The sequence below is a fragment of the Arachis ipaensis genome, chromosome B10, assembly GCF_000816755.2.
Source record: "Arachis ipaensis cultivar K30076 chromosome B10, Araip1.1, whole genome shotgun sequence".
NCBI classification, from domain to species: domain Eukaryota; kingdom Viridiplantae; phylum Streptophyta; class Magnoliopsida; order Fabales; family Fabaceae; genus Arachis; species Arachis ipaensis.
The window spans coordinates 7,144,933-7,159,647 of record NC_029794.2 but is presented as its reverse complement, the minus strand read 5'-3'; the positions used below and the strand labels follow the sequence as shown (position 1 = coordinate 7,159,647).

At 38.4% G+C, this 14,715-nt stretch overlaps 1 protein-coding gene across 1 annotated transcript; it reads left to right on the top strand.

Annotated features, from left to right (window-relative positions):
* On the top strand, positions 12,549-14,492 carry LOC107620044. Its single transcript, XM_016322269.1, has 5 exons — positions 12,549-12,608; positions 12,707-12,941; positions 13,176-13,502; positions 13,593-13,722; positions 13,946-14,492. Exons 1-5 carry the CDS (start codon positions 12,549-12,551, stop codon positions 14,490-14,492), a joined length of 1,299 nt encoding a protein of 432 aa, XP_016177755.1.

Here is a 14,715-nt window from a genome sequence, read left to right as displayed (position 1 = left end):
TATTAATTATAATAAAGATTTTTTTTTTTTAGCCAATGAGTAATAGCTCAAATGGCATAATCTCCCCATACTTAATTAAGAGGTTGCGAGTTCGAGTTTCCTATCTTTGGTAAAAAAAAAAATAAAGATTTTTTTAATAAAATAATTTAGAATAGAAAAAAGTGCATTCATTTTGGAGGGAAAACGGAATCATAAGGGATCGACACCTTACCTTTATTAATTGGGGGAAAACCCAGTTTTAATATATTAAGTAGATACAGTGATTTCCTCTTCAGCATATATTGCTTCTTATTTTGATTTTTCAAAATTAAACCCCATTTTGCCATGTAAATGAAACACAATAAATGTTGGCCGTTAATTTCTATCCTAATTTTGATAATTATTTTATTTTATTGATATGATTCAAATTCTTTAATCTTGAATAGTCCAAAAACTTTCCGTCTTTTTTCTTAGTTAGATTTTGATAGAAACGTCAAGATTTTGCAATTCTTACCAATACTGGGGTTGAACAGTGTTGTGACTCTTTATAAATATAGCATGGATGATCACCATACTTACTATTTATCTATACTGAAATTCATAATATTTGAGTAATTTTGTTGTGGTAGGTAGCAATGGCAGTTAGGTGAGTTCATGTGCCATGTGGTGAATTTCACAATATTTTTTTTTTATCTTTCACTAAATATGAGGACTTTGATTTTTAGGTATGATCTCATCAAGTGTATCAATGATGGTCCAGAGCATAAGGTGTGGAAGCTCAAAGTACGTGTCATTAGATTTTGAACAATTTCTCACTTTACAAATTCTGGGGTGAAGGCACCTATTGAGATGGTTGTCCTTGATGAAGAGGTAAAATCTTTTCTTTGCATTTGAGATTTATTTTTGTAATGACTGAGCAATAAACCTCATTTATTTATGACTCTATAAAACTAATGCATTCAGGGAGATACAATTCAATGCTCTATTAAAGGCATATTTGTTCCTATCTTCGAGGGTCTACTCGCCGAGGGCAACGTGTACATGGTCACTAATTTTGCAGTTACTTTGAATACAATCAAGTTCAAGCCTACTAGACACGAATTTAGAATCAACTTCAAGAGGGACATGATTGTGCGTCCGGTACAAGACTCTTCAGTTCCATTGAACGGATTCAATTTTGTTCCGTTCAAAAAAATTCATGCAGAGTCTAAAGAAGATGGTTATTTAGTTGGTAAGTATTTTGTTAGAGTAATCTATAACGTATGTGTTGTTTAATTCTTTGAGGTCTATATTTAACGCAAAATAATTTATCATAATTTTTGTATTACATAATATGTCTATATTTAATGTATGTCATTTGAATTGGCTGATGCGTCATTCTTTGTTATAGGTATAGTACTAAAAAAATTGTATTATTTAGTAAAATTATTCTTCAATTTGTTATTGGCTTTGTTTTCTATTATTATGCGTTTTATTTTAACACATCTAAACACAGATTTCATATATATAGCAACTAAAGAATTAGTACCTTTAAAAGAATCGTTGGTAACAAGTACTGACCTATTTATTTTTTGTTTCTTCACGAACTTCGATTTCTAGGCTCTAACTATTTATTAACAGTGTTTTATATTTTTATTTTTAAGAAAATTAAAAAAATATAATTTCAACATGGATGAAACTTTAGAAAAGATATGTTATTTTTGGACAAAAATTTGAGCAGATAGAATTTTGTTAATGGAAAGATTGGTGCCTTTATTTTGTAGATGTGATAGGTCAGCTTGCCTCTAAAGGTAACTTGGTCGAGTTCACACGGATGGGAAGCCGTCAAGTTATATCACGATAGAACTTGATGATCTTGAGTACTGCTTAATATCTTTTTTATAGTGGTTTTTGTTTTAAAATCTTATTTTGCAATTTTGTGCCTCTCTTTACTTTACAAGCATTGCTATTTCTTATAGGAGTGGACAGAAATTAAGGGTAACGTTGTGGCAGATTGTTGCTTTTAACTTGCTCAAATATTTGGAGGAACACCCGTGTCTTACCTATGTGGTTATTCTCCAAATGGGCAAGATGAAATTTTATAGTAGTTTGTTTATTTTACTGGTATTTGAATGCATGTTTTGTGTCATCATATGCTTCTGATATTTTCTTTAATTTGTTATGTCTTTTTGTAGGGGTCATGGGTGTTTCCAACATAAACTACAATTCGAAACTGTTTATCAATGTTGAGTTTCCAACTGCCGGAGATTTCTTTGCAAGGTACAGTGTATAGATCAGTAGTGTGGCCAGCATAATATTTATACAAGGCTTTTGATTATTTAACTATTAGCAAATTTCATAAATTCTTATTTAAAAATGCAAGGGTGAACAAATTGGATCCTATTGACGGACAAGGCATAATGCCGCTGGTCTGTGATCAACCTGTTTCAATTGAGGAACATTTTTTGCGTCTGTCAGTCTACAAAACAATTGCCGAGATAAAGGAACATAATCAGGTAAAATTCTTTCTTTATTAGTCTTCCTTTTTTTCAATTATTATGTCTAATGTTTGTTAGATCATAATCTCAATTGTTGTGTTGTACCCTTGCATCCATTGATTTTAGGATGATGTATTTATTACTACCGGGACGATTAAGGAAGTTGAGACTGAGTTTGGTTGGTGGTACAAAGGATGTAAGAAGTGTCGTCGTGGCTTAAGGGAACTTGAGAAAAGATATTTTTGTCCCAAATGCGTTGAAGACTACGGGTTCTATGTGCCAAGGTATGACTTACGATACTTCTTTAACATTGACACACTACGTACTCTTTGTCTAAGAAAATAATGGTATAAACTAATCATTTGTATTATTTCTTGATAAATTTTGTTGTTGAATTCTATCATTCGTGATTCAGTTAGCCTAATAGGTTAAAGATAATAGATTTTAAATAAGGCTAACCATCTCTTTCAAAGCATAACATATAGCAAGAGTTAAACATAATTAACCAAATGAAAGGGTTTCATTGACTTAACAGTGTCGAAGAACAACAATAATATAAATTTTGATGTACATAAAAATGTGCATCAGATTACTACAAGTCAAAGAACAGTGTGTCGAGAAACTGATACCTCATCTAATATTCTCAGTTTACAATCCAGTGAAGATAAATGTGACATTCTTCTCACTGTAATTGACTCATATTTATCTAAATTTAATTTATATCAGTTTAATGACGAAATTTTTTTATATATTTCTCATTACTCATTCGTAGGGAAGCAACTATCTATGTATGGTGTACACTGTGCCTCGCATAGAATTGAAAAGGAAAAGTAATTTAAAAAAGATGATCATCATTATTATATTCTTTTCTTTCCTATAGTGTAACGTTTAATTGAATAAAATTGAACTTTTTGTAAAGAAGTTTTACTATAATTGGGGTGCAAAAAAGACAATCTTCCTCTGTTGTTATTTCTGTGGCTATTAATTTGGCACAACTTTATGAAAATGTAAATTTATCGACTGTTAAGACGCACCCACCAAGCGGTGACACACAAAGTGGCCAAAATGTTGAGCCTTTTGTTGATGATGAAGGTAATTTCTCATTATATCAAGAATTTAATTTTGTAATTTGCAAGAGATATGAATTATTAGTAATACATCAGCATATATGTTTGAATTTTTTATAATTTTTATTTATTGTAGTTTTGAATGGTTATGATGATTCAATGTTGGATGTGGATATGGAAGATAATTTTATACCATCCTCAGAAACCTTAGACGGTATGTAAAAATTTTATCTGTATGTTTATTTACATCTTTGTGTACATCATGGACTAAATTGCATCGGTATGACAACTGAGTATCTAAAGAGAGTTCATTCGGCAGATGTCTGGGATATAGGAAATCCTATTTATCAATGTCAACACTGTAAAGCATGGATGTGGTCTGGAGAATGGCTTGCTAAATCCAAACAGTTGCTCCAACCAAAGTTTTCATTATGTTGTATGGAAGGAAAGATCGAGCTTCCTCTACTTTTTGTGCCTCCTGATGAGCTCATTCAGCTTCATACTGAAGGAGATCAAAGAAGTATTCATTTCCTAAAAAATATAAGGACATTTAATTCAATGTTTTGTTTTACATCAATAGCCGAAAAAATTGACCGTGGGGTGAACAATGGGACTGCTCCTCCAATTTTTAAGCTTGGGGTCAAAACTACCATAGCATTGGTAGCTTACTTCCTCCTGATAGTTTGCGACCAACATTTGCCCAGCTATATATCTATGACACAGAAAATGATATTGATAATCGAATAGGCACACTTCGGTAATTTTCATGCAACCAGTCAAATTTTTTAGTTATTTCTTATTTGTGAGAGAAAATAACATAAATTTTTTTTTCGCAGTTCCAATGAAGCTATAAATGAGCGGGATAGAGAAATTTTGGCAATATTAAGAAACATGCTAGACAAATATATTATTTTGGCAAAGAGTTTTCGCTATGCAAAAGATAGGTACCAACAGAAAAATTGCACAAACATAAAGCTTAAGTTGATTAGTAAAAGGACTATAGATGGCAGGACATACAACTTGCCATCTGCATCTGAAGTGGTTGCATTGATTGTTCGCGATATCGAACAGCTTAGCAAAGATAGAGATATTATTATAGAGAGTCAATCTAGAAAGCTCCAGCGGATTGATGTTTTTCATCCATCTTATTTAGCCTTGCAATATCCATTGTTGTTTCCGTATAGGGAGGATGGATTTCGTTTGTGTATTGCAACATCAGATTCTATCTCCGCTAGGCCTACAAAGAAAAACAAAACAATTACTTTGCGACAATTCTTTGCTTTTCGACTACAGAAAAGGATGGGTGAATCTCCGTTAATTCTGAGATCAAAGAGATTATTCCAACAGTTTCTGGTAGATGCCTACACAATGGTAGAATCAGAGAGGTTAAAATTCTTCAGGTGTAAACATCCACAGTTGAGGGTTGATAAATACAAATGTCTGCACGAAAGTTTTATAAACAGGGATGTAGATGGTGCAAAGCTTGGCAAAAGAATCATTCTTCCCAGTACTTTTACCGGTGGACCTAGGTATATGATGAATAATTGTAAAGATGTATTTGTAATTTGTAGATATGCAGGATATCCTAGCTATTTTATCACCATGACCTGTAACCCTGAATTGGATGAGATAAAAAGATAAGTGACTTCCATTGGTTTGAAGGTAGAAGACCGTCCTGATATATTGTGTCGAGTTTTCAAGATCAAGGTTTTTTGACAAAATTTTGGGATGTAAGTCTGTGTTTATGCAGCGCTTTCTTAAAATCTTATGTTGTAATGCTTTGCTCATTTGTCTTTTTCAATTTTCAGACGTTTGCACTGTAGAATTTCAAAAGAGAGGGCTTCCGCATGCACATATCCTTTTATTCATGAGTAACGAGTTCAAGCCACAAACACCAGATGACATAGACAAACATATAACAACTGAGATTCCTAATAAAAATGAAAGACCAAATCTACATGGAGCTGTTCAAAATTACATGGTACATGGTCCATGTGGTTCGTCCAACAAGAATTCACCTTGCATGAAGAATGAATCCTATTCAAAGTTCTATCCTAAAGAGTTTAGACAATAAACACTCATTGATGAGGCCGGATTTCCCAAATATAGGCGTACTGATAACGGTCGAACAGTGAAGAAAAGGGAATGTGTACTAGACAATAAGTTCATTGTTCTGTATAATCTAGAATTGTTGCTCAAGCTCGGGTGCCACATAAATGTGGAATACACATGCCAAACAAGTTCTATTAAGTATCTGTTTAAGTATGTACACAAGGGTAATGACTGACAAACCCCAATTTGACGGTTTGTTTTGCCTTGAATTTAGAACATTTTGATAACCTTTTGTCACATTTAGCCTAAGAATTAGCATGGTTTTGTTATCTCTTCCATGATTGTGCTTAAGTGTAAAAACATGCTTTTAAGCCTTATCTTGGTGAATTCTAGTTTCTGTTTGATTCCATACGATGCCTTCGATAACAAGACACTTCATTGTAAGTCCTAGGGAGAACGACCCGAGGTTTAAATACTTCGGTTTATAAATTTTAGGGGTTTGTACTTGTGACAAACAACTTTTTGTATGAAAGGATTAGTGATTGGTTTAGAAACTATACTTTACAACGAGATTTCATTAGTGAAATTCTAAACCGTTAAAAATCCAATCGTCAAAATGGCGCCGTTGCCGGGGACATGCAATGGTGTTATGTTATTGGTTATTGTACATATGTGAATAGTGTAAATAGTTTGTCTTTTGCTTGTATACTAGATTTTGTTAGTTTTATTTTGTTTTTTCCATAATGAATTCTCACTTTGGCTATGAGTTTGGCTCTAATTGTGTTGTAGGGAATGTGAACTTCAATGCTAACATGTACCAAGGATGGAACACTCCAAGATGGGAGGAGCCTCAAGGAATTGATCACTCCTATTGGCATCAACCTCCGGACACTTATAGGTATAATTCTCATCCTAATGCATGTCAATCCAATGGCTATGGTGAATCACTTTGTGACTTCCAAGCACCGCCACCATACGCCTATGACTCTCACCCTCAACATGAACTTCAACCATTCTCACAAGCCTTTCATCACCAAGCACCACCCTATGATCCATATCCATCATATAACCAATCATCCATACCATATTTTTATGGCCATTATGAGCAAGAGCCCTTAGAACCACCACCCTATCAAGATCACTACCAAGAACCACCTCAATACACACAATCTCCATACCCTTACCAAGAAGAACCACCTTCCTACTATAAACCCTCTCTCCAAAATAATGAACCTTCCTATTCACCCCAAGCCCCAATAGACGATCCTCTCACTTTGTTACTCCAAGGACAAGAAGTCATGAAGCGGGATACACTTGAGTTTGTAACCAATTTGACCAAGGTGGTGCACACTTTAGCCCACCAATGCTTGAATACTCAAGGTACTTCCGTGACCACATGTGAAAAGTCAAAAGAAGAGCAAAGTATGAAGGTGAAATTGGAAAATTCGGTGGAGAAGGAGGAGTCAAATTTTGTATTGGAGCAACTAGAGGAAGCTATAATCATTGAAGAAAAGGAAGAAGTGGTTGAAGATTTAGGAGATATTGAAAGTCCAAGGGAATGTAGTCTCATGGAGCACTCTTCCAAGGAGCTTGATATTGAAGTTGAAGAAGGTGCGCAACCCCCAAGGCATATCATCGTTGGAGACTTGAAAGAAGTTTATCAAGAGATGGATTCAATCATGGATGAATTTCTCTCTACAACGGGATCCCCTCCCATTGGATATAGAGTTGAAATTATAGAAGAGTATGCACAACCTCACAAGGAAGATGAGAAGGGCATGGTGTATATTGAAATTGAAGAATATGAAGAGGTTGATCAAGAGATGACCTCGTTCATCAATGAATTTCTATCCAAAATTGAATCGCCTCTCATTAAACAAGATGAAGTTCTTGAAGATAACACCAAGCCACGTAACAAAGAGGATGAGGTTGAAAGTGAAGAAATTCGTCAAGAGGTGGAAATATACAAAGAAGAGCATAAGGAAGTAGACCTTGCATTGTCTAAGTGTGGGGAAGCCTCTCTCCCCAAATTACCATCCAACACAACTTTCAAGTGGGTAAAATTCTTATCCATAAGCTTCACTTTCTCGCTTGAATATGGTTTGATTGAAACGGATGGACAACTTAGAGCTCTTTGTGGATGCGCGTACGCGTCCTGACGCGCATGCACCACAAGCCACATTCCAGAGAGTTGGGCCTCTCCTGGGCCAGCGTTGTGCCTCCAGCCCAACTCATTCCACGCTGACGCGCGCTACGTGCGTACGCGCACATAAAACAACGAGGAACTACACGCGTGCGCGCACTTGCCGCGTCCGCGTCGATTCGCTGATGCAACTTCTGGGCCAATATCCAGAGAGTTGCGCTAAATCTGGGCCAACTTTAAGCCCCCAGCTCAACCCACCTCGCGCGGACGCGCACAGGCCGCGTGCGCGCATATATGCCAAAAGCAGGAAAAGACGCGGGCGCACGCATCGCGCTTGCGCGTCCTACGATAAACTGTCAATGCACGCGGACGCGTACTTGCCGCGTGCGCGCAGATCTAGTAGCGCGACTCCCAGGCCAGTCTCCAGAGAGTTAGGCCTGGGTTGGGCCAACTCTAAGCCCCTAGCCCAACTCCATGCACGCGTGCGCGCACGTTACGCGCACGCGCCCTTCCCTATTTCACTCACCCTCGCCTAAGCGCATTGTACGCGCGCGCGTAGGATCCACGATTCTCTCAATCGACGCGGACGCGCAAGGTGCGCGCGCGCGCCGATTCAAAAATAGGGATAACCCTAGCTCGCGAAGCCACTGCGCAGTCGCGCAAACACCCCCCTCCAACGTTCCAGTTCTTCTCCCCCATCCTTCACCTTCCTCCCCACACCTCCGGCGAGCGCTCCGTCACCCCCACCGCCGCCATCACTGCTCGCCTTCCCCTCCTTCTTCCCCCCCTCTTCTCCACCACCACCCGTTCTCCCTCTCTTTCTCACTCCTCTCTCCCTCCTCTCGGCCAACCTCCCACCGCGCCACCATCCTCGACGCCGCGCCGTCTTCGCCGCCGGCGACTCGCCTTCCCTCATCACTCCATCTCTCTCTCACCCGTCCATTAGGCTCAGTCTCGCACGCCTCCGAACGCCACCGGCGACTCTCCTTCACCGCCCTGCCGCTGCCGCCACCACCCACGGCGGCCAGCCTCACTGATTCTGCTGCTTCCATTCTGACCCCAATCCCCTTTCTCATTTTTTATTATTCGGCCCAGCTCCCAGGTTCCTGCTCCATTTCTGCTATCTCTGTTTCTATTTTCCCTTTTTCATTTTTTTTGTTAATTCCTAGAATTGCATGATTAGTTAGCATTGGAATGTTGTATGTTAGGATTAGTTAGAAATACTTGCGGTTAGGTAGCTAGGACTGGATAGAGGATTCTAGGCCTGCTAAGTGCTCCGTATGTGCTTACTTGCTGTTTGTCTGTTTGTATGTTGTATGCTGGTTTTGGACTGCTTTTTATGCACTTCTTGTTGCCTGAATGCTGTACCACTGCTGCTGTGCTTAATTGATGCTGCTTTCTTACTGTTTGTGCTATTCTGCTATCCGGGAACGTCCAATTTTCAGCCGGAATGCTGCCCGACTTTCAAGGAAATTAGTTTCATTTTGATTTTTATTTCAGTTTTGGGCAAATTTCTGTTCCCTTTTGACTTCCCGGATTTGCACAATCATCGTGCACATGAACCGCAATTTCTCGTTCAATTGAGCCTAGATATCATGGAAATTCCCCAATCTCTACTGTGAGCTTCGGTTCTCTAGATATCGAACCACGAAGCTGAATATTGAGAAGAAGTTGCTCCTACCTAATGATGTGAGACGGCGCATTAACGGTCGGATCCTCGAGTTAGGTATTGATTTTGTTGACCGGGACTTGGGTGACATCAATATATCTTGGGTGAAGGAATTCTACTGCAACTTCTTCCGTCCGACCTTGGATTCAGTTCAGGTGAGGGGTAGAGAGATTCTGCTCACCGAGGCCGCCATTGGAGAGGCACTACATTGCCGGCACATTCCACATGACCAGTGTGCCCATCATCAGGCTGAGATAGCCATCCACACCATGACTTTTGATTATGAGGCGCTTCGGCGCGTGATTGGGATACCGGAGGCTTCTTGGGTTATGGATGCGGGCAACACCAAGCCAAAGGGGATGTTGTTCAATCATTTGACTAGGGAGGCCAAGACTTGGCAGATGATCTTCGCCCACTACGTCCTGCCTACCACCCACTTTTCTGAGGTCCCCATGGAGATGCTTCTGCTGATCGGGTGTGTTATGGAAGGGAAGGATGTCTCCTTCCCTAGACTTATCCGACAGTGCATGTGGCGGGCGCATATTCGTGGCCTACTCCCGTTTCCTACCTTGGTCACGAGTATGGCAGCCATGGCCGATGTCCCGTGGTCAGATGATGATGTGCGTCCACCACCAGCTGATGCCGATGACAGGGAGATTACTATCCCCTGGGGTGTTTGGGTGCACGAGAAGCCACCTGCTAGCCGCCGCTCTCGGGCTCGGGCTGCCATAGGGACACCTTCACCACCAGCCCCTGCAGCTGGCCCATCCTCTTCTACCGCCGCAGCTCCTCCACCATCTACAGACCCTCCAGCAGCACCTGAGCCTACCTATCTCCTGGTCCAGCGTCTCTTCCGGTTCTTGGAGCGGGAGCGACGCCATGTCAGACGCCGATTGGATCGGATGGACCAGGCCCTTATCTCTCTGGGCGCTGAGCTACCTCCGCTTCCAGATTCTCCGGCCTCCGATGAGCAGGATCATCAGGAGGAGGACGCGGAGGCACCAGCTCAGCAGGATACCCCTGACACTACGGAGCCAGCACACATGGAGGCACCACCTCAGACACAGGAGACTCAGCCGGTCCCACAGCCATAGTCAGAGCCAGAGCCTATCGTTGTACCTCCCACTGATCCTCCGGTTTAGCATCAAGGACGATGCTTAATTTTAAGTGTGGGGAGGGCACCGGTAGCATTATTTGGGAACCGGTGAACTCTTTTTCGGCCTAGTTATCTCATCTTGCACATTTTTGTATATATTTTGATGCATTTCTAGTTGCTTTGGATACTTTTATTGCTTATTTTGGATTTTAGATATTTTGATGCTTCTGGATATTTTTAGATATTTTGGATGATAGATTCCATATTTTAGTTTGATTTTCCTTTATACATTTTTGCATATCTCCTTTTGTATATTCCCCTTTTTAGTTTGTGGTTGTGATTAGAAATCATGTTTTAAGTGAAACTTAGTCACCCTTTTGCATAAGAAATTGGTTTTGGGTGAAAAAGAAAAGGGTAAACTAAAAAAAAAAAAAAAAAATTTTTGAATTTTTCAATCACAACAATGCTTAGTCAAACATTGAGGTTTTTCAAGAAAGTTTAAATATAGGGCATTAACCCAATTGATTGAAAGAAAATTTTTTTTGAAACTTGCTTGAATTTCATACCTTGTGAAGCATGTATTGAATTGAGAACACAAGCTTGTGAGACTTGAGCCTATTGATGTGGTTACATTTTATAACCACTTATTTTCCATTCTTGTGTGAAATTGTTCTCTTTCCATGATTGTGATCCTTAATTTGCTTGATTCTATATATCCGTTTATTTCTTGTGTTTGTGCATTTATATGATTGAGGCCATTATTTCATTTGCCACTTACCCAAATAGCCAACCTTTTACTCTCCATTGTTAGCCAATTTTGAGCCTATGCTTAACCAACTCATCCTTATTTTAGCTCATTACAAGCCCAAGGCGGAAAACCAATGAAAAGTCCTTGTTTGGATCTTTGATTAGCCTAGGCTAGTGAGAGTGTGTATTATTCAAGTTGGTGAGGCTTGGGAACATTGGATGGGATAAAAAGGGGCAATACACTTTTATGTTTAGGAATTGGGCACATACTCATGTATTAATCAAATGTAGAGACCTTATGCACTGATGTTCTTGTATTTAGCTTGAAAAAAAAAATAATAATAATGATGAAAAGAAAAAAATAAAATGAAAGAAAAAAAAAAGAAGAAAAAAAAAAGAAAAATAAAAGGGGACAAAATGCCCCAAAGTGAAGTCAATAAAAAGGAATCAATGCATAAGTGTTGTGAAATGAAAAAAAAATGCATGAGTATGCAAGAAAAAGTGAAGAATGGGTAATTAGAATAGCTCGCATTTGTATAGGTCATTAATTAGGTTAGGTGGGAAAGTCTATGCTAATCAAAGACTCAAATCCTACCCCACTTGACCATAAATGATCCTACCTTGACCCTAACCCCATTACAACCTAATTGAAAGACCTCATGATGAATGTATGCATGCATTGAATAAATGTTGATTGTTAGAAGAAAATCAAATCTTGGAAAACATGATTAGAAGAGAATTAAGTGAATTAACCCTTAAACACTTGAGTGAATAGAGCGGATACACATCCGGTGAGGGTTCAAAAGTTCAACCACATGTCTTCACCCACATTATCTATATCCTTGCAAGTTTGAACTCTTTTTAACAATTCAATACAATTGTGGTTTGGACTTGGTCCTTATTACTTAGCTCTTGTGCTTACACATGCTCTCTTGGGAATTGATTTGTTTGAACTAAGCATTTCCAATTGCTTTAGATAGTTGCATTTAGATATGACTCATATAGTTTAGTTGCATTCAATAAATGCCATACCCCTTAGCTCCTTCTTATTTTAGCATGAGGACATGCTAAGGCTCAAGTGTGGGGAGGTTGACAAACCCCAATTTGACGGTTTATTGTAAGTCCTAGGGAGAACGACCCGAGGTTTAAATACTTCAGTTTATAAATTTTAGGGGTTTGTACTTGTGACAAACAACTTTTTGTATGAAAGGATTAGTGATTGGTTTAGAAACTATACTTTACAACGAGATTTCATTAGTGAAATTCTAAACCGTTAAAAATCCAATCGTCAATGACTGCATAACAGCTACTCTATACAATGCTGGTGATCCGTCAGAAGCCACACAAGTTGTTGACGAAATTAGGAATTACTACGATTGTAGGTACATTTCGGCATATGAGGCAGTCTGGCGTCTATTTGGATACGAAATCCAAGAGAAAAAATTATTTGTGATTAGACTTCTATTCCATTTGAAGGATGAGCAACCTGTGGTTTATGGTGAAACTTCTAATGTGAATGATATCGTTGAAAGAGCAATATCTCATAAGTCCATATTTTTGGGATGGATGGCGGCGAACATGTCATATCCCTATGCTCGAAGTCTGACTTATGCTGAGTTTCCAACCAAGTTTGTTTGGAAGGACGATTCTTCAAAGTGGTTTTCTCGAAAGAAAGGCTTTGCAATTGGAAGGTTGACTCATGTACCTGTAGGTAATGACGAGTTTATATTCAATTTTGATCTTACTTATTTAATGATTTATCTACACTAGAAAATAAATGCTCAAATAACTTTCAACAGTTATAATCTGTAGATTATACAATTTTTTTTCTATATTTTTTAGAAAAATTATTCTTATGCGGATGTATAGCTACATAATAATTAAAATAGCGTAGCTTAATCCATTTAACAACTTAAAAGTGGGATTTTAACCATGTTTTTTGCAGCAAATACTGAAGAATATTACCAACAACTTCTCTTGAATACTCAAAGAGGATGTATGAGTTTTCGAGATATAAGAACAGTAGGAAGAATAATTTATGCTATGTATAGAGATGCATGCTTCGTCCTTGGACTCTTGCAAGATGACAAAAAATTCATTGATGCAGTTAAGGAAGCAAGCTCATGGGCCTCAGGATCATATGTTAGGAGGTTATTTGTCATTATATTAACATCCAACAATATCTCAAGACCAAAACATGTCTGGGATAGATGTTGGCATGAACTCTCAGATGATATTTTGTATCGACAGAGAGCTGTGATGAACATGAGGGGTGAGTTTTTATTAATTACAATGATAAAAGTTCTTCCTTATTGATCATGTTTAGTTTGATTGAATTTTTACAGTATCGTATAATATGCAGAGTTAACAATGTCAGATGATGAGATTAAGCAGTTGTGCTTAATGGATATAGACAAGATCTTACATTCCTACGGTGAAACCTTGAAAGACTATCCTCCTATGCCTTTAGCAACTGAAGTTGATAGTTCTTTGTTAACCGAAAGGGTTATTAGGGAAGAGCTAAACTTTAACAGGGATGATTTAAAAAAAATGCCTCAGACATGTTACCCATTGCAACACCTGAGCAAAGACATGCATTCGATAAAATTGTTACACTTGTGTATTGTGATGAAGGGGGTTTTTTCTTTGTGTATGGTCATGTGGGTACTGGAAAAACATTTCTCTGGAACCTTATATCTGCTGAGATTCTCTCAGGGGTGATATAGTGTTAAACGTTGCTTCGAGTGGTATTGCATCTTTACTTCTTCCCAATGGAAGAACGGCACACTCAAGGTTCAAAATACTACTGAATATAACTGAGGATTCTGTATGTAACATCAAACCTGGTTCCCCTCAAGCAATGTTGCTGTTGAAAGCCAAACTTATAATTTGGAATGAGGCTCCAATGGTTAGTAGGCACTGCTATGAAGCGCTTGATAAATACTTGGGTGATATCATGAGGTGTTCTCCAACATATAGCAAAGATTTTTCCTTTGGAGGAAAAATGGTTGTACTAGGTGAAGACTTTAGACAAATTCTTCCTGTCATTCCACGAGGATCGAGACAAGATATCGTTCATTTAACCTTGAATTCATCTTACCTTTGGAAGTTTTGTCAGGTGCTCAAACTAACAAAAAACATGAGACTCTCTATAGGGACGACTACTTCAGATCAAGATGAGACAGAACAATTTGGTGAGTGGTTATTGAAAGTTGGTGATGGTCTAATAGGTGACAATATGGATGGTGAATCTGAGATATGACTTAGGAGATATTGTTATTCCTTCTTCGGACCAGGCATTTGATGAGTTGGTTCATTTTTCTTATCCAAATATTTTGGAAAACATGTCCTTAAAGGATTTTTTCAAAGTAAGAACTATACTGGCTCCCACATAAGACATCGTTGAAGAGGTCAATAACCATCTGATGGCTATCATTCCTGGAGGAGAAAAATTATATCTTAGTTCGGATTCCATTTGTATGGAT